At 43.1% G+C, this 21,865-nt stretch overlaps 1 protein-coding gene across 1 annotated transcript in view; it reads right to left on the reverse strand.

The window, feature by feature from the left end:
• Positions 1 to 2,567: 2,567 nt before the first annotated feature.
• The window catches only part of plekhb2 (pleckstrin homology domain containing, family B (evectins) member 2), a 51,060-nt gene continuing 31,762 nt past the window's right edge, over positions 2,568 to 21,865 (reverse strand). Inside the window, exons 7-8 of the mRNA XM_067995514.1 lie at positions 19,432 to 19,552; positions 2,568 to 8,244 (exon numbers count right to left, since the gene is read on the reverse strand). Coding sequence (XP_067851615.1) covers positions 8,114 to 8,244; positions 19,432 to 19,552 — 252 coding nt within the window. The 3' untranslated portion in view covers positions 2,568 to 8,113. The remainder of the gene's footprint in view (positions 8,245 to 19,431; positions 19,553 to 21,865) is intronic.

Raw genomic sequence — 21,865 nt, forward strand, 5'->3', positions numbered from 1 at the left:
CATTCAGGAGAAACTTCTTTACCCAGAGAGTGGTCAGAATGTGGAACTCGCTACCACAAGGAGTAGTTGAGGTGACTAGCATAGATGCATTTAAGGGGAAGCCTTAAAGACATGAGGGAGAAAGGAATAGAAGGATATGTTGATAGGGTTAGATGAAGTAGGTAGGGAGGAGGCTCATGTGGAGCATGAACGCTGGCATAGACCCGTTGGGCCGAATGGCCTGTTTCTGTGCTGTACATTCTACATAATTCTATGCAACATGAAGAAAAAATGAAAAAAAAACACTGCCATTTTGTTAGAGAATTACGCTGTTGTCCGTTTTGACCAGGACAGTGCAGTGAGGCACAACCTGGTTCCTAAGTGTATCTTCAATCAAGTTAGGAAGGATAGTAGCCAGCTGATAAAAGCAATGCTTACTGACAGTTAGATTTGAACTTAGAACATTAAAGGCATACAAGGAATGATCAGTCATTTCTAACTTTATAGAGTTGTCCAAATCAGATGAAACGTTGTGATCTTGGACCACTTGCTCTGTTATAGGAAGACAACTGGTGTCCTCAAAGGTTTATTGCTGGAGTTAAATTTAAGTGGAAATAAAGTTTAACAGGGGACTCATTTTTTGTTCAAAGTATATCTGTATTGTCTATTTAGCAAACTTTTCCTTCCAAAAAATGCCTGAACTTTTAAATCCATCAGATTACATAACCAAAATGATACCTGTTGGAACATCATGCCTTCAAGCTGCTCTGGTGAGGAGGTTTGCACATTGCAGTACAGCTTCTCTGAATGAATTGGCAGCAAGTTTAAGACTGTAGTGTTAGCACAGAATGAAGCTCCGCTGGTTGGCTAGCTCAGTTTGAGTCCAGGCGTGATTTACTCAGACTTTCATCCTCGTGAGGTGAATTAAATGAATACAAGATCTTGGGATTTTGCAGTGCATGCTGCACAACTGCTGTACCCAGTGTGTTTTCGGCAATAGAAATAGAGATCAGTGCTGCACCTCGTGTAGGTAATCTCTCCCATTCTCTGCATTGTCCTTTCAATAGAAGCACACCAAGGAGAAATATTTTGACACCCAACTTCTGTTCCTTCGTTAGGTCAAGGCTGGTATTAGTATTGAAATTCAATCAAATAGCAAAAAGGTTAATAAACACCAACAGAATGTGTCTCCAACCCAGGGTATTGAAGGACCCGAAACGATAATTGGATAATAGAGAAAGCAACAAATAATTTGATCAGGAGACTTTACATATGTTTTTAAATACCTTCTCCCTTCCCCCAAAAGAAACATTGAACTTCTAGATATGGTTACCTTTTAGCTGCCCACTTGAAATTGGGCAAGACCACCTTGATGGCTCAGCTCGATAAGATAGTAGGTAGCTGAGCGATGCAGGATATGCAAGTCTTGTTTCAAGTCCCAATCTGTGCTCAGCCACGGGGAGGAGGAAACTGCACTTGGCTTCAGTGCCCCAGCCTTAGAAGGGAGAGAATATTTTTTTTTGTAAGAAGAGGTAAGGTCAACTTTTGGCTACAGTCCTTCGATTGACAGCTCTGTGGCCTGAAGCATCCGATTAAGGGGTTTATCTGTGGTTGCCTGATCCAAGCAAGTAAATCTACCGCTGGTAAAGGGTCCGGGCTAGCTCGATTCCGTGGGAACATTTCGCCGCGTAGCAAGTGAATAACTATCTTCACAGATAGAGTTATATACATTGAACTTACAGCACAGGAACAGGCCATTCGGCCCAACCAGTCTTTGCTGGTGTTTATGCTTCACACGAGCCTCTCCCCACCCTGCTTCATCTAACCCTGTCAGCATATCAGTTATGTTGAAAGATGGTTCAGTGAAAGCATCTTTGCTGTTTTGATAGACTGAAAAATGATCAAGTGCGTAAATTACTATTTTGCATTGAGTATTGTTCATTTATCATAGAATCATAGCATGATACAGCACAGAAGGTGGCCATTCAGCCCATCTATCTTCAATAGGCTTGGTTTACAGCCTAAACTTTAGTCTGAGGGTGGATATTCAATCCACTGACTGAGAACAAGATGAATCACATGACAGCACGCAACACACTCCAGTAAACCCAAGTATTGTGACAAGAGGTTTGTACTCCATCCCTGCGTCCAGCTATCATTTACCTAGATATTTGACAGGTGAAGGCACACTCTGGGTCACAGGGGACCCTTATGGGAGTGGTCAGCGATGTTGAGCTCAAGTGGAGTATCTAGAGCAATACTCATCGATAACCTCCTCCATAGTTGAAGCCTGCCAACACTGGGCAGCAAAGCTTGCAGGTGAAAAACAACCATTTGAACAAAGGTGCTGGGTTGCATCAGTTCTCACTACACTGCATTCCAGCAACGAGACCATCCTTTCGGAAGAGAGGGAAAGGGGGAGAAAAAAAATAACAGTGTATGAGACAAGAGGTGTGTCCACATTGACACTTTCTGCAGATGGGAGTCTAACACTCCATCACTGGAATTACCACAATGTTGAACCCCACCACAATTTGTTAAAACTGTATCATGAGTCTTGAAAAACTGATGCAAGATTGTTGTACAGCAATTAAAGCAGTTTATTTAAATACACAACATCACATTTCACAGAAAGAAAATTTTATGGTACAATCAGCAATATTTAGCAACCAAACTTACAATTTACTCTATTATTATTGATTGAACGCTTTCCAAAAGCATTTTTAGCAGCTTATCATTAATCATCGTATTGTTCAAAACAAGTATTAAAAAATTAACATCTGCACACAGAGACATTCTGTAATTTCACAGCACAGGATATTTATCCAAATATCAGTACAGCGCATATGAGTAATATAAATAAACCACCATCATAATGTTAATTTATAACGAGAGACTGCACCAGTGAGCATTCAAGGGAGGGAGGAATGCTCGTTCCAGCCAGTAGCAACCAAGTAAAATAATTCTCAAAACCCAATCACAATTCATTTTCACAACTGGTTTGTTCATGTCACTGTGTCACCTCACTCGATCACGTCCACATTCAAACCTAAAATCCACTTTGACTCCCAGCGCACCCCTAAGCCCCTCACTCCTTTCGCTATCTTGCTCCCGTGCTTACATTCTCGTGTTTGACCTTTTCTCGGACTATTCCTTCATCTCTTCAACAATTTAATGATCGCGACTCACTGCTCCCCACTTGATTTCAGTTTCTCCCCCTTCTCCCCAAAGGTGAATATTAGCTGATCCTTCACAGGCTAGCAAGAATTTTTTTTTTTAAATGGGTGAAAAGACGCCGAACAATGCTATTAACTTGCTGAATGAGACAGAACACACTGGAGGACTACAACAGTAAAGAAATTGTAATATTTAAGATTTGGGTCACATTTACACCAGTACCTAATACTCACTCAGGGAACCACTTGGAGATTCCCTGTTAAAAACAGCCCGAATCGGCCCCTCTCGGTTAATAAAACTGACTAGAAGAGGAACCTGAGCAATTCAACAACACGTGGACTCTGACTTGAAAACAGGCACGGCAGGCTGCAGTGTGAAATTCCTCCTCTTCCCCCAACTGACTGCTTCCTTCTTGTGAGAAACTCATCTTTCCATGCAACATTGTCACCCCCACCCCCCTCCAAAAAGGTGTATTCTCTGTTTGGTTCCGCACATGTTTGTACAGAACACAAGTGAAGAAAAAAAGTTTCATCCAATTCATCGCACTCAGAGGAGAACGAAAGGTCGGGAACAAGGGAGGAATGCCGTGCAGGATGTAGGTGGACAGCAGCAGTCAGAGTTTGGTTCCTCCCTCATAGATGAAGCCATCGCATGGCATAAGACAAGATAAGCTCAAGAGCCAATAGGTGGTAAACTTGGAGGCACAGACCTGGCATTAATTCTCAGCATTAATCAGGCTGAAGAGTGCAACACCAAAGGCTCCGTTCAGTGCTAGAACAGGATCGCACCAGTATCAATCTTGGATTGCCCCACTACTCTATGTCCTAAAATGGGGGTAGATGCTTGGAGAGAAACAAAACTTGCAGCAAAATAGAGTCCATATTAGATTCCCTCTGATATGAGCTTACAAGCCAGCTTTGATTTGATACGAGAAAACAACCATACAATGGTGAGAAAAATGGGTGAGATCCAGTCAACACCCCTCCATAGTGCTGAGGGCAAAGAAATTGCCACGTTCTCAGTTGATTCAGGTCACAAGGCACCCTCTCCCCTCCACTGTAATCTTCCTCCCCTTGTCTCCCCCGCCTATACCGGCCAACAGGACTTGATGAAGACCTGTTCATACAGCCCAAGCAAAACTCTACTTTGGGCAGCCAAACACAAAACACATCGGAATACCCAGGAATTAAAGGGTGATCAATTTTTCCTTCTTTCCTGTGCGCGGAGGGGAGGGGAGGGAGGGAATTGAATCAATACACTTAGCTTTTGCTCCACACCTTCCCATAACAAACATTAACTCATGCCATGAGGAGAATTGCAGGCACAAGGCCACGTGCATCATTGTGGCACAGTGTGGAGCTCTAACGTGCTGTTAAAACAGTGTGCTTGAAAGAGGATAATGTTCAGTAACAGCTTGTGATGCTGAAGTTCAAACCGCTGCTGTTTTTGTTGGTTCATCGTTTAGTTGAATAAACACCACCACTAACATTTTACACAAAACTTCGATTTTGACAGTTTAAAACCAAAGGCACACCGAATTACCCAGAAGCAGTTTAAACATTCAGTCAATACAAACAAACGCAAGATTAATTGAAAGCAATTTTTTCTCTCGTCTTTTACGGAAGTTTTTTTTTCCATTGCCTGACTCTTTCAGGTGTTTTGTTTCATGTAACAACACCCAAGTAATTTGTTCTCTGGCATCTGCCAAAACCCCAAAAACGTGTAGGAGTGCGCCCTAGAATATTGGCTATCAATTTTTTCACTCGGTGGGGGAGGGAGAGAATAGTATTTCACAGCTCAAGTGAAGAATACCAGACATGAATCTTTAATGTCATCCCAGCCTCCAAAGAGGTGAATTAGAATTGCATTTAAACTTTAACCCCATACAGTTTACTGCTTTAAATGGAAATTGAAGTTACAGGCTCAACAACAATTAAATACTAAATTCTGGGCACCACACTCGAGGAAGGATGTCAAGGCCTTAGAGAGGGTGCAGAAGAGATTTACTAGAATGATACCAGGGATGAGGGATTTTAGTTATGTGGAGAGACTAGAAAAGCTGGGGTTGTTCTCCTTAGAACAGAGAAGGTTAAGGGGAGATTTGATGGAGGTGTTTTGATAGAGTAAATAAGGAGAAACTGTTTCCAGTGGCAGAAGGGTTGAACCAGAGGACACAAGATTTAAGGTGATTGGCAAAAGAACCAGAGGCGACATGAGGAAACATTTTTTTATGCTGCGAGTTGTAATGATCTGGAATGCACTGCCTGAAAGGGCGGTGGAAGCAGATTCAATAGTAACTTTCAAAAGGGAATTAGATAAATACCTGAAGGGAAAAAAATTACAGGACTATGGGGAAAGAGCAGGGGAATGGGACTAATTGGATAGCTCTTTCAAAGAGCCGGCAGAGGCACGATGGGCTAAATGGCCTCTTCCTGTGTTGTACCTACTATGATGCTGTGGGCGATTCCATCAACAACTGATTGGTATTTTTGAACCAATGGATGAGGCAGGCCACACCAGTGGAACTGATGTGCAAGAATACAGCTCAACAGTTCCTTTATTCTAGAATATATGTATATTTTTTTAAACCTTGAACCCAACCTAGCTACGAAACAAATGCCTCCTCCACCCAGATTAAGTATTCACAGGTTAGCTCTGTCTGGACTGTACTAATCTTTCATTCCAATGTCAGCGCCATTGATTCCCACTAACTTCACTTCTGAATTTACTGCATTTATACCTTCAAGGATAAGTTAAGCGCAAATCACACTGTCAAGCTCAAATCTCAGACAAAGGTATGTATATTTGATGACAGTGGTATAGACAGCATTGTGGAAAAGTGAGCCAGGAGTTGGTCCCACATGACTCGAAAGATAGAGACAGTCAGAATATTTATGAAGAAGCTGTACGCACAGCAATAAATTAAATATAGGAAGCACAATGGGAATGACTGAAAAATAAAACAGCATCATTTCACCACTTATGTAGTCCCAAACATTTAAAGCTAGAGACACTGGACAGCTGCAAAGCTTTAGTCAAACACAAAGATGTTAAGGGTGGAAGCTGCAGAAAGAATAAGGGGAAGCAAGGAAAGAGAGTACCCTGGGACTTCATTTATCCAAATGGCCCTATTCAAATAAGTGAAAAATAATGCAATTGAGCTGACAAATGGTAACTGAAATTAAACACCGATAGATGTAAACTATTATTCAGATTACAAAATTGTGCATTTTACACGTACAGAACTGAATTAGCACCGGGAGATTTGGAAACCGATCTTTGGAAGTCACTTTCCATGTCGAGGCAATGTGGTGAGATAACTAAAAAGTAAACTGAACACTGAGATGTAGAGCATGAACAGTCAGACACAAGCTATGCGGAGCCTTTACAATGCTCTAGTCAGAACCCACGTTCTGTGCACTGTGTTCAAGTCTGGTGGGGATGATGCAAAGCAAAACCTGCATGCATTGGAAAGAGTATTAAGAAAAACAGTAAGATTGATTCCAAGTATAAAAGAGGATGCACTACAAGAAAGGATTAGAGCAATACAAGCTCTACACTCTGCAAAAGTGGAGATCTCAAATCTTATAAAATACATAATGGTGCAAGTTATGTAAACTCAAGATTAATTCAAAGCCAAAGAAGTAGAACCAGAGAACATGAGACAAAAGGCTGAAAATGCTGGAAAGGCACAGCAGGTCTGTCAGCATCTGTGAACAGAAAGTACAGGTCAACAGTTCAGTTATGTAGGCCCCTTATGCTGATGGGCCTGCTGTGTATTTTCAGCATTTTCTGTTTTGGTTCAGTCAGACCACAGGCTGTATCAGGATTAGTGAAAAGAAAATATAGAACAGATGAGAACTTCTTTACTCAGTCATAAATGTTGGGCCTAGGTGGTGGAGGCATATGCATTTAGGACATTCAAATATTCGATTTGGTGCTCAAGGCGGGAGCGTTAGGATATTGGAGACCTGACCTTCATCAGAAAAGGATGGCCGTTCCTCATCGCTGGCTTTCCTTATGGTCTACATTACTTTGGCACAGAAACAGGCATTAAAATCAAGTGTGGAGAATTTGTGTATTTTTCTATTTTTGTGTTCCTTGTGTTTAGGCCTGGTGAAGCAGACTATAGTTGGACTATGGTTTGCTGAGGTTCGTGTTTTTGGTCAGTAACTATTGCAGAACACCTAAATTAGTACCGGTATGTGATTTTGCAAATATAAACACCAACCGCAAAGACGACTTTCAGGGGCAAAAGTCTGACTACTCTTGTAAATCCATTTTGCAACTGTGGCAGTAACTTTTCAATATCCTGGAGTACAAAAAAAACAGAGCATCCTTGTTAACTAGCTACTAAACAGACTGGTAATGTAGCTTGAAATTGCATTTTCCTCCAAAGCATCAATTTTCACAAGTCACACCTGGAGCTGAGACGGGCCCAGGCCAATTCACATCATTCACTTTATGCAACAGACACAGATTCATCTGAATTTATACAATAATCCAATGTTCGTTCTGCACGTCAAAAGAGCACATCAGAGGATCTGCAAGAGCTTTCATCCCAATATCCTGGACTGAATTCAAAATCAGGGCTCCAAGGGGGATAGAACCCACTACATCACGCAAACTCCAATACTCAGGTCTCTCCTATCTTACAATGACACCTTCAACAATAATTTTGGAAGTTATGAAATTAGAATTAGAGAAATGTATTCTTGAGACAAATTCATTAGAATCTTGCAATATATACACACACTATTTAATTTTGCTGCAGAAATGAAACTGCAGATCTCAGGATTTGCTTTAATAAGACTAAGGTGCCATGTAGTGACTAAGCAAGTGTTTGAGTGCAGTGTATGTTAGGGTATTACAGGTAGGGTGCAAACTGCACTGAGCGATTCTATTGGGAAAGTGAAGGCTATGTAAACAGCAGGATTAACTCAGCTGCTCAGGAGTTCTAGAAGGCCCAGAACAGTGATCCCAACGCCATGCCAGTGGCAGCTCCCGCCATCATACCAAGAGCAAGGTCTCCATCGTCACGTCGTCGGTCTTGAACAATCACATGATTGGCCGCTGGTGGATAAGGACCTGCGGGGGAAGAATGCAAGACAAATTAATCTACGAGAAGAGCAGCCGTTTAAACTTGCATTTATATAGCGTTTTAACGTTATAAAACGTCCAAAGGCGCTTCATAGGAGCGTTACCAAAAAAAATGACACCGAGCCACATAAGGAGATATTAGACAGGTGACCAAAAGCTTGATCAAAGAACTAGGTTTTAAGGAGTGTCTTAAAGGAGGAGAGAGAGGTAGAGAGGCGGAGAGGTTTAGGGAGGGAATTCCAGATTGAATACAATGCTTGAAACTAGAAAAAATACTTGCCGATTGCCATAACTATTACCTCAACATTAATTGGAGACTCGTCCTTTAATTTCTGGAAAAAATTTCTTTAAAATAAAACCATTCATTCAAATTAGCTTTCTCTTATGATTTGTAGTTTTCACCTGTTGGAAAATCGTCCTGATGCGTTACTATAGTCTTACCTCCCTAGAAGCACATTGCAGCTTACAGTAATTTGTCCCCAGGAGCAATTCCACATCAACTCAACAAATCCCATTTATCCACAATGCATTTGCAGAATTTGTAACCACATGCAAGTTGCTTTAACTAGCAGGTGTTAAGTGTATCCATGTGATTTATATCAATTAGTGTTAATTGTATTCAGGTGTGCATATCAATTGCGAACTCTCTTGTATCCATTGATAAAAGAGCTGATCTCGGATGTGGTGTGGGTGTAATGTGGAGTTCTGTGAATAAAGGCTTGGAAGCAACTGAAGACCAGGCTCTAGTAATTTATCCTTCACCACCTGGTTATCCAATTTAGAACAGCAGAAAACATGAATAGCTCAGCATGATGGAAGGTTTATAGTACTAATGTGATCTCATTAATGGTCAGAACATGATCGTTTTGGCAGCTATTCAATTTTGTATTCTAGTGTCAGAGTAGGCTCAGTTGTAGCACTCTTGCCTCTGAGTCAGAGGGTCGTGGGTTCAAGTCCCACTCCATATACTTCAACACATAATCTAGGCCGACGCTTCTGTGCATCACTGAAGATGTATTGCACTGTCAGAAATGCCGTCTTTCGGATGAGACATTAAATTGAGGCCCCGTTTTCCCTCTCAGGTGTATATAAAAGATCCCATTTGAAGAAGAGCAGTTGAGTTTCAACTGGTGTCTTGGCCAACATTTCTCCCTCAACCAACACCACAAAAAAAAAATGATCTGATCATTTATCTCATTGCTGTTTGTGGGACCTTGCTGTGCGCAAATTGGTTCCTTTTGTTTCCTACATTACAACAGTGACTACACTTCAAAAGTACTTCATTGGCTATGAAGCACTTCTGGATGTCCTGAGGTTATGTAAAGGGCTGTACAAGGTGCAGTTTGCGTCTAGTACTTACTGAGAATGACAAAGTAGACAGACCTAAGTTGTATTCCGCTCATGAAAATTCAACACTGATGTTTGTGTGTGTGTGTGAGCGAGAGCGAGAGAGAGACCTATGCCACCAAGCCAACATTAAGAAAAACATGAAAAGAAAATTTGAATAGCTTGGGACCTTCTTGAATTTGACTCTACACAAGTTCCATTTAGACTGTAGCAATGAGAGACCACTCCTCATATCACTTGCTAAAATGCAAAGTACCATCAATTGTCTACTTCATGCCTGATTTACACTGCACGTTTTGTAACAATGCAAAGTGGTTTTGGCTGTGCAAATTAGCAGACAAAAACACAGAGGGAAATGATAACCAACTCCCTGCAATACTTCTATCTGTGTAATGTCTGCAGCGATGTGGTAACAAGCAACTTGTGACCAGGTTTAATACTGCTGCAACTGTTCTTGAGGAGTGTTAAGGTTCAATGAAAAGCAAAGGGTAAAGCAAACATGACCATCCCACTTAAACATACATATTGTACAAAAAAAGGCAGACACCCCTAAAAGGTTTGCCTATGAAGATTCCCAGACACCTCCTAATGAAGTGTCCAAATTACAGTGCAGCTAAAGCATTCTTCTATGTAAATCTAAGCTAGGTCCACCATATGTTTTGATTGTAACAGTGCTTTATCAACTAAAGGTAACTATTATATAAACAATGTGATGAACTTAAATTCATGGACCCAATGGCACAAAAGTTATCAGGTCCACAATTTGTTTAAAATGTGATTTCATGTCAGGAGCCTGGGTCATAACCTTTATCATCTTATTTGGATACCACATCAACGTGCATATAGGTCGTACTATTTTGGAGGGGAAAAAGAAAAGGTTGGAGTTGTGGGTGCAGCCTATAAATGGCGACTCAACTGCAGATATCTTCCCTGGCCTCTCCGACTTTGCACATTGGAACACCTATGCAGCACGATGATGTGATGTGTGAGACTGGAAGTTTAGGCAGTGTAAACAGCTAAACATTAATGCAAGTACCAGTAGATGTCCTAAGGTAGTGACGCTGATAAGAAAGCAATGGATGGGAAGGAGAATTGACAGCAGTACCATGCGGCAAGTTCTGACTGATGCAGACAGGCTGCTGTCAGCAAACCTACATGAGAAAATAGTGCGTCACTCGCAGAAACACTGACCAGCTGGCTGGCACCTCCGTGACCGAGAGCATTGTGAGGACACGAAGGGGCTCCATCTGGAAACGGAGCACGAGCTGAAGCAGTTGTGGAACAAGCACGAAAGGCTAATGCCGCGGTGACCGTTGAGGTATCCATACTGCATCAAATGAAAAGGGAGCCTTTATTTCCATTCACAGAGAAGCTGGGATTGTTCTCCTTAAGGCAGAGATGGTTAAGGAGAGAATTAATAGTGGTGTTCAAAATTATGATGGGTTTTGATAGAGTAAATAAGGAGAAACTGTTTCTAGTGGCAGAAGAGTCGGTAACCAGAGGACACAGAATTAAGATAATTGGCAAAAGATCCAAAGGGCAGATGAGGAGAATTTTTTTTTAACGCAATGAGTTGTAATGATCTGGACTGCATTACCTGAAAGGATGGTGGAAGTAGATTCAACAGTAACTTTCAAAAGGGAATTGTATAGTTGAAAAGGAAAAATTTGCAGGGCTATGGGGAAAGAGCGGGTGAGTGGGACTAATTGGATAGTTCTTTCAAAGAGCCGGCACAGGCACGATGGGCTGAATGGCCTCCTTTTGTGCAGTATGATTCTATGATTGTAACTGGCAATGAAAACCAGCATTTTACAGTAGTGCTGGCAGATGGCAGAAAGCTACCCTGATTGAAACAAAAGACATTGGCAAACACATGCAGTTCCAAGAAGAGAAACAGACCAAAGGGATACATGAAGCGATTTAACGCAGGGATAGATCGGAACTGTGTAATATCAAAGGCCAAATGCCACACTACATAAGCATTCCTCCAATGATGGATGCTTTCTGTGGTAATTTCATATTGGCAGTTACATGGCTCATTTGTCACTGCAAGACTGATTTGGCCCAGGAGGGAGGACCCAGTCAAGTGCAAGTCCCGCATGTGATTGCAAACAAATCAAGGATGCTTCGGAAAGTCATGCCACAACATGGATTTACTTAGGAAATTATAAACCAAGACAATTTACAAAAGGCTGGACTGACTCAAATCCTGCAATGGATATTAGCTGCATAGAAACACAGAAAGTTACAGCACAGAAGAAGGCCATTCGGTCCATCGTGTCCATGCCGGCCGAAAAAGAGCTATCCAGCTTAATCCCACTTTCTAGCACTTGGTCCGTAGCCCTGTAGGTTATGGCACTTCAAGTGCACATCCAAGGATTTTATTTTTTAAATGAGTTGAGGGTTTCTGCCTCTACCACCCTTTCAGGCAGTGAGTTCCAGACCCCCACCACTCTCTGGGTGAAAACATTTCTCCTTAGCTCCCCTCTAATCCTTCCACCAATTACTTTAAATCTATGCCCCCTGGTCACTGACCCCTTCACTATGGGAAATAGGTCCTTCCTATCTACTCTATCTAGGCTCCTCATAATTTTATACACTTCAATTAAATCACCCCTCAGCCTCCTCTATTCCAAAGAAAACAACCCCAGCCTATCCAATCTTTCCTCATAGCGAAAATTCTCCAGTGCTGGCAACATCCTCGTAAATCTCCTCTGTACCCTCTCTACTGCAATCACATCTTTCCTGTAACGTGACCACCAGAACTATCCGCAGTACTCAAGCTGTGGCCTAACTAGTGTTTTATAACTAGTTCTTGCATAACCTCCCTGCTCTTATGTTCTATGCCTCGGCTAATAAAGGAAAGTATCCCATGTGCCTTTTTAACCACCTTATTTACCTGTCCTGCTACCTGTATGGACATGCACTCCAAGGTCTCTCTGTTCCTCTACACCTCTCAGTATCCTCCATTGTTTATTTATTGTGTACTTCCTTGCCCTGTTTGACCTCCCCAAATGCATTACCTCCCACTTCTCTGGATTGAATTCCACTTGCCACTTATTTGCCCACCTGACCAGTTCATTGATATCTTCCTGCAGTCTACAGCTTTCCTCTTCACTATCAACCACATGGCCAATTTTTGTATCACCTGCAAACTTCTTAATCATACCCCTTACATTTAGGTCTAACTCATTAATAAATACCAGAAAAAGCAAGGGACCTAGTACTGAACCCCGTGGAACTCCACTGGAAACAGCCTTCCAGTCACAAAAACACCAGTCGACCATTACCCTTTGCTTCCTGCCACTGAGCCAATTTTGGATCCAACTTGCCACTTTCCCTTGAATCGCATGGGCTTTTACTTTTCTGACCGTCCGCTATGTGGGTCCTTGTCAAAAGCCTTGCTAGAATCCATGTAGACTACAACAAATGCACTACCCTCATTGACCCTCCTTGTTACCTCCTCAAGAAATTCGATCACGTTAGTCAGACGCGACCTTCTCTTAACAAATCCATACTGACTGTCCTTGATTAATCCGTGCCTTTCTAAATGACGATTTATACCATCCCTCAGAATTGTTTCCAATAATTTGCCCACCACCAGATAAGGCTGACTAGCCTGTAATTACTCGGTCTATCCTTTTCTCCCTTTGCAAACAATGGTACAATGTTAGCAGTCCTCCAATCCTCCAGCACCACGCCTGTAGCCAGGGAGGATTGGAAAATGATGGTCAGAGCCTCCACTATTTCCTCCCTTGCTTCTCTTAGCAGCCTGGGATGCATTTCATTCAGGCCTGGCAATTTATAGTCGCTTAGCTCTGTCTATTGCATGCTATAGACAGAGCTAAGCGATTCCACAACCAACAGATCAGATCAAAGCTCTGCAGTCCTGCTACATCCAGTCGAGAATGGTGGTGGACAATTAAACAACTAACGGGAGGAGGAGGCTCTGTAAACATCCCCATCCTCAATGATGGCAGAGTCCAGCACGTGAGTGCAAAAGACAAGGCTGAAGCGTTTGCAATCATCTTCAGCCGGAAGTGTCGAGTGGATGATCCATCTCGGCCTCCTCCCGATATCCCCACCATCACAGATACCAGTCTTCAGCCAATTCGATTCACTCCACTTGATATCAAGAAACGGCTGATTGCATTGGATACAGCAAAGGCTATGGGCCCCGACAACATCCTGGCTGTAGTGCTGAAGACTTGTGCTCCAGAAATAGCCGCGCCTCTAGCCAAGCTGTTCTAGTATAGCTACAACACTGGCATCTACCCGACAATGGGGAAAGTTTCCCGGGTATGTCCTGTCCACAAAAAAAAAGGACAAATCCAATCCAGCCAATTACCGCCCCATCAGTCTACTCTCAATCATCAGCAAAGTGATGGAAGGTCGACAGTGCTATCAAGCGGCACTTACTTACCAATAACCTGCTCACCGATGCTCAGTTTGAGTTCTGCCAGGACCACTTGGCTCCTGACCTCATTACAGCCTTGGTCCAAACATGGACAAAAAAGCTGAATTCCAGAGGTGAGGTGAGAGTGACTGCCCTTGATATCAAGGCAGCATTTGACTGAGTGTGGCACCAAGAAGCCCGAGTAAAATTGAAGTCAATGGGAATCAGGGGGAAAACTCTCCAGTGGCTGGAGTCATACCTAGCACAAAGGAAGATGGTAGTGGTTGTTGGAGGCCAATCATCTGAGCCCCAGGACACTGCTGCAGGAGTTCCTCAGGGCAGTGTCCTGGGCCCAACCATCTTCAGCTGCTTCATCAGTGACCTTCCCTCCATCATATGGTCAGAAATAGGGATGTTCGCTGATTATTGCACAGTGTTCAGTTCCATTTGCAACCCCTCAGATAATGAAGCAGTCCGTACCCGCATGCGGCAAGACCTGGCCAACATCCAGGCTTGGGCTAATAAGGGGCAAGTAACATTCGTGCCAGACAAGTGCCAGGCAATGACCATCTCCAACAAGAGAGACTCAAACCACCTCCCCATGACATTCAACGGCATTACCATTGCCAAATCCCCCACCATCAACATTCTGGGGGTCACCATTGACCAGAAGCTTAACTGGACCAGCCACATAAATACTGTGGCTACAAGAGCAGGTCAGAGGCTGGGTATTCTGCGGGGGGTGACTCACCTCCTGACTCCCAAAGCCTTTCCTCCATCTATAAGGCACTCGTCAGGAGTGTGATGGAATACTCTCCACTTGCCTGGATGAGTGCAGCTCCAACAACACTCAAGAAGCTCGACACCATCCAGGACAAAGCAGCCCGCTTGATTGGCACCCCATCCACCACCCTAAACATTCACTCCCTTCACCACCGGCGCACAGTGGCTGCAGTGTGTACCATCCACAGGATGCACTGTAGCAACTTGCCAAGGCTTCTTCGACAACACCTCCCAAACCCGCAACCTCTACCACCGAGAAAGACAAGAGCAGCAGGCACATGGGAACACCACCACCTGCACGTTCCCCTCCAGTCACACACCATCCCGACTTGGAAATATATCGCCGTTCCTTCATCATCGCTGGGTCAAAATCTTGGAACTCCCCACCTAACAGCACTGTGGGAGAACCTTCACCACACGGACTGCAGCGGTTCAAGAAGGCGGCTCACCACCACCTTCTCAAGGGTAATTAGGGATGGGCAATAAATGCCGGCCTTGCCAGTGACGCCCACATCCCATGAGCGAATAAAAAAAATTATCTACTTTCAAAGATGCTAAACCCCTTCATACTTCCTCTCTCACTATGTTTATCCCATCCAATATTTCACACTCCTCCTCAACTACAATTTCTGCATCGTCCCCTTCGTGAAGACAGACGCAAACTATTCATTAAGAACCATACCAACATCTTACACATAGATTACCTTTTTAGTCTCTGATAGGCCCTACTCTTTCCTCAGTTATCTTCTTGCTCTTAATGTATTCATAAAACATCTTTGGGTTTTCCTTGATTTTACTTGTCAGTACTTTTTCATGCCCTCTCTTTGCTTTCCTAATCTTTTTAATTTGAACCCTGCGCTTTCTATACTCCTCTAGGCTTTCTGTAGTATTAAGCTCTCGGTATCTGATATAAGCTTCCCTTTTTTGCCTTATCTTACCCTGTATGCTCCTAGTCATCCAGAGGGCTCTACATTTGGCAGTCCCACCCTTTTTCTTTGTGGGAACATATTTGCTCTGAACCCTCACTATCTTCCCCTTGAATGCCTCCCACTGCTCTGACACTGATTTAACCTTCAAGTAGCTGTTTCCAGTTCACTTTTGCTAAATCACTTCTCAGCTTAGTAAAATTGGCCTTTCTCCAATTTAGAACTTTTACTCCTGTTCTATCTTTTTCCTTTTCCATAACTATGCGAAATCTAACTGAACTATGATCACTACCACCAAAATGCTCTCCCACTGATACTCCTTCCACCTGCCCAGCTTCATTTCCTAGAACTAAATCCAGAACTGCCCCTTCTCTTGTTGGGCTTGCTATATATTGGCTAAAAAAGTTTTCCTGACTGCATTTTAAGAATTCTACGCCCTCTATACCTTTCACACTGATTGTATCCCAGTTAATATTAGGGTAGTTGAAATCCCCTACTATTACTGCCCTATTGTTTTTGCACTTCAGAAATTTGCCTACATATTTGCTCTTCTATCTCCCTCTGACTGTTTGGGGGTCTATAGTAAACTCCCGGCAGTGTGACTGCCCCTTTTTTGTTCTTTAGCTCAACCCATATGGCCTCATTTGATGATCCTTCTAACATGTCATCCCTCCTCACAGCTGTAATTGTTTCCTTTACCAATATTGCCACCCCCCAACCTTTTGTTATCCCCCTCTCTAACTCATCTGAAAACCCTGTAACCAGCATGCTGAGCTGCCATTCCTGCCCCTTTTTAAGCCATGGTGGCAGATTGGAACGGACTCAATTATTAAGGGTATTTGAACAAATGCGGATGGAAGTGAGGGGTGCCTCACTTCCTCAGATCGAATATCCCGTTACCAAGCTTGGACACAAAATTAGGCCACAACACTACACAGTTTGCTTGTTTTCTGGGAAGAAGTGACCCTAGAATCCATAAATGTAGGAACTTTTTTTGTTTTAAAAAAAAGGGTTGGTGGGGGAATTCTTTTTTTTAAGCAGCTATCAAGAAGCATGTTGTGAATTGTATGGTTCCCAGTCGAAAATTTTCAATTAAAATTATCTTTAAAACTGTACATTTGTGTTGACTGTATTTTTTTTTGCAAGAGCTCATTCTTCTTCCTGAACGGGAGCTGGGGGTGTGCGGTGAAGAAAGAAAGGAGATGCAAAAGAAAGCTCACAATGGGTGTGGCCTATATTCAGAGTGAACGATATGCACATCAATATGGTAATTCCGTGTTATGCATAAGTCTGCCAATGTAGCAAAGATGAAAATCAATCAGAAGTCCTTGAAAGTGGACAATCCATGCAGAACCATATTGAGTGGAGTGAGGCAAGGTTTTTAACATTTGTTTAAGTCCTTAAAAAAAATGATCTTAAAGTGAATTGGTCAGTTCCACACAACTGCAGGCACAGACTGCAATCCAAATACAAACAGGAAGTACTCAATTTTGTTCACATTTTGATAACTGCTGAACTCTCATTGATTGGAAATTTTTCATTGTGACGTAACAAGACCAAATTTTTGTAAAATAGTAAATTGCCCATGGTGTTTCCCAAGGTCAGCTGACAAATACAAGTCTATTTTATGTGTAAAATGGATTTAGAAAGGGGCTTCAGAAATTTTCTCAATGGAGCCACCATCTGTCCAGAGCTTGTAACAACATAACAGTTCACAGAGCGGAAGTGTTGTCATAGCAATTTACAATTCTAAAGGTTGACAGAAAAGTGCCACTGGAAATCATGACAACAGCAAGCATGGTTTGTGGACCCAAAGTGTGTATCCTAATAATTTAATTTTTTTATATATATATTTTCGAAACACACACATATGTATGGACATATATGTGTTAAAACAGACTGCGGACAGTGCGTTGAACTGCCCTTAAGTTTATTCTACCATTGTAGATTTTTTCTCTTCTGTGTCGACTTCTACTGGGATACTCAGTGATTACAGTCACACCTAATCTTCAACTATATCTCATTCCTTCACTTAAATGATGACAGTTAAAGTGTGGATATTTGAGACCTGGGAAGTGAGAGAGACCATCTCATTCTGCTTATAAATTTTACTCCTATCGAAAAAGATGAGAGCTCTGCTCAGTATAATAGCACAATGTCCATCAGTCCCATTAAATCAAAATGTTCTACACTAATGCCATCTAGAATAATGTAATGACTGCAAATGTTAGATGTGTAATGAAAAAATGCTTTGTTAATGGAGTTCAGTGTTTAATGTAGCATGCTCTGCCGATTCCACTGCTGCACTCTCCAACATTAAGACCTGGATGTGAAGTTTTCCTCTAATTGATTATCAGAAAAACTGAAGTCAAGCTGTCTGCTTCCCACGTGCCATGTGCCTCTGGTCTTGATCCCATCAACCTCCCTGGCTGATACATCAGGCTATGTTCAGATGTATGGAACCTTGGTGTAAAGTTGAACCCGAAGCTCAGATTACTCCTCCACGTCCAGTCTTTTACTGACAGCTTTCTCCCACCTCTAGAACACCGCCCATCCATGCCTTGACTTCTCGAACCCTGCTGCCAAACCCCTAATGCACTGATGCTCTCCTTGCCAGCATCCACAAACTACAACTCAAGTCAGAAAGCTGCTGCATGCACTCTCACCCACACAAAGACCCAACATCTACCATCTCCTTCTGCCCCAGAAATTGACTTCAAGATCATCATCCTCACCTTCAAATCTCTCCACAGCCTCACTCCAGCCTACCTCAATGATCTCCTCCTGTGATCGCTATGTCTCTGTGTGCAGCCTCTATTCCTCAGACACTGGCTTATTCCTCACTCCAACAATGGTGGCTACTCTTTCAGGCTCTTTATGTCTCAGTTCTCTGGAACTCCCTCCACTTTGCCACCTCCTTCCCTGCTTTCAAAATCTTGGAAAAATCCATCTTTTTCAACCGTCCTTTTACTCACCCTGCCCCTTGTTGCTTGGTGTCCATTTTTGTCCTCCATGCCCTCGCACATCTTTCTGTACATAAAGAGCCTATGGATATGTAACTGATGCATGTCTCACATCTAAATCTTCACTAATCTGCAGGGCATCTGGTCCCCACCCCTCCATGTGACATTCTGCCCTCTGGTGGGGCAATCCAGTATTCCATGATCAAGAGGTTGGGCAGACAATCGACTCAGCTATAGGAAGATGATGGAGTTGACTCGCCCTCAGTCTCTGCCCTCTTTCTAGCAAGAAAAACAACTTGGTGCCTCGCTGCATGACCTGACTGAGCCCCTGAAATTGCAGGGGGAAATTGCAGGGGGAAATTGCAGGGGGAAATTGCAGGGGGAAATTCACCAGCTTTCACACTTCGGCACATTTCAACTCTCTGTGCCACAGGCTGACTGTTAAAAGCTTTTTTTTTTGTTTGAAATGTCAGAAATCACAAAATGTTACATTGAACAAGGATTACCGGCACAGGCACGATGGGCCGAATGGCCCCCTTCTGTGCTGTAACATTCTATATCCTAGAACTAGGAGGCTGTGTTATTTAGCCAGCGACTTTCATTCTCAAATCAAGCATCATTCTTTCCTGTCTTTTTGTCTATACATGCCTTCATTCTGCATTTAATTTCTCGCCAAGGTTATCTTTCATGCAGGATGTTGGGTCTTGACTTCTGCAAACAAAAAAAAGGATAAAAATTGCTGATACAAATATAGACTCACCTTGGTAGGGATACTGATAGGCCACGGCATAAGGCTGTCCATTCGATGTGTAGATTACCTGCTGTGAAGCAGCAGGAGGCTGTGCAGCGTAAGCCCCACTATACGAATTGTAACCGTAAACCTGAAAAATACCAAGTCAACTGTTCAGCACTTTCAATATTTGACATCTCAGAGCACCGCTTAAATTCAAGATGGTCACACTTAACGCACTTACATCCCAACTAGAAGACAAATGTTTTCATCTTTACCAAATACAGTGTCATTTGCAAAACTCTCTCTTCTCTTTCTCATTCAATCCTCATCCACCAAGCAAGGTTTGGACCCAATAAATCATTGCAAAGGAGGGGGGAGATGATGAGGGAGGAAGTCATGGCCTGTCAACTATATTTGCTTCTCAGCCAGTCATCCCTCTGCATTCAAATGAGGCACTGAGTGTAGAGTGAAGTTTCTTTTCCCTAAACATTTGAAGAGGACAAAGAGGAGGAATAAAAAAATATCGTGGAAGAAGGCACCCAAGTGAAGTGTTGAGGTCTGGTTTGAAGAAATAGCACTCTTGGGCATATTTCTGTTGCTCTGCTCAGCACGACCGTAGGAAACGACCTGGTTAAACAATTGCTATTTTGCTCTCCTCATGGCTTGATTGGTAAAGGCACTGTGCACTGAACCACACAGACTAGAAAAATCCCAATTTCCAGTCTGTTAGCTGACCTCAGTGCGGGTGACAGTGGGAGATGGGAGTGAGGGCGCTTGTGACAATTCAAGCTCTTTCCCAACATTCTTTATCCAAACTCATCGCAGAAGGCAACGTCCATGGGCAGACGCACATGCCTGTCCTCTCTGAAGAGTGGAAAATTAACACGGTCAGAATGTATTAACCTGGTTGAGTCGAATTTATTTACAAGAATTAAGGTTACACAGAAGCAAAAAGATACAAATGGACTCAAAACTGAGGATGTGCATAAAATAGTAAATATTCTGAATAAATACTTCCTCCAAGTATTCATCAGGGAAGACATGAACAACATGCCCTCTCCAGACAAAGATATTCCAAGTAAAATCAATGACTTCATTATAATCGAGTGCTCAAATTTACAGATGATACCAAACTAGGAGGGGCAGTGAAATGCAAGGAGGCAGCTCAGAAGTTACAAAATATCAAAGTGGGCAGAGCAACGACAGATGATATTTAATGCAGAAAAGTGTAAAATGCTACACATAGGAACAAAAATAGATGACATGCATACTCTATGAATGGTGCTGAAATAGCACAGGATAAAGCTGAAAGAGACGAAGGTGTCTTCGTAGATTCACAATCAATAAAGCCAACAGGATATTGAACTATGTCGTGAAAATACAATTGTAATACAAATACAATTGCAAATACGATGCTCCACTTTTCCAGCTTCCACCCTAACCACGTCAAAGAGGCCATCCCCTATGGACAGGCCTGCGAACACACAGGGTCTGCTCAGATGAGGAGGAACGCGATGGACACAGACGCTAAAAGACGCCCTAGTAAGAACGGGATATGACGCTCGACTCATCGATCGACAGTTCCGACGGGCCACAGCGAAAAATCGCATAGACCTCCTCAGAAGACTAACACGGGACGCAACCAACAGAGTACCCTTTGTCGTCCAGTACTTCCCCGGAGCGGAGAAACTACGCCATGTTCTCCGCAGCCTTCAACATGTCATCAATGACGACGAACACCTCGCTATGGCCATCCGCACACCTCCACTACTCGCCTTTAAACAGCCACCCAACCTCAAACAGACCATTGTTCGCAGCAAATCAGCGTCCACGACACCACACAACCCTGCCACGGTAACCTCTGCAAGACATGCCAGATCATCGACACAGATACCACCATCACACGAGAGGACACCACCCACCAGGTGCATGGTTCATACTCCTGTGACTCAGCCAACGTTGTCTACCTCATACGTAGCAGGAAAGGATGCCCCAGAGCATGGTACATTGGCGAGACTATGCAGACGCTGCGACAACGGATGAACGGACACCGCGCAACAATCGCCAGACAGGAGGGCTCCCTCCCAGTCGGGGAACACTTCAGCAGTCAAGGACATTCAGCCACCGACCTTCGGGTAAGCATACTCCAAGGCGGCCTTCGAGACACACGACAACGCAAAATCGTCGAGCATAAATTGATAGCCAAGTTCTGCACCCATGAGGACGGCCTCAACCGGGATCTTGGGTTCATGTCACGCTACACGTAACCCCACCAGCGAACAAATGTTATCTGTTTTTAATATAACGGGTCATTTGCTGTCTTTCTCTTCCTTCCGGATGTTTCTATGTTTCTGCCTCTCTCTCTCTTTTTTTTTTGGTTGTTTGTATATTCGGTGGCCTCTCTGTCTGCACACTGTGATTGTCTTGGCAACGGGCAGTTGGAAAGACTATCTGTAATCAC

Source organism: Heptranchias perlo, chromosome 13 (genome assembly GCF_035084215.1).
Source record: "Heptranchias perlo isolate sHepPer1 chromosome 13, sHepPer1.hap1, whole genome shotgun sequence".
Lineage (NCBI taxonomy): Eukaryota > Metazoa > Chordata > Chondrichthyes > Hexanchiformes > Hexanchidae > Heptranchias > Heptranchias perlo.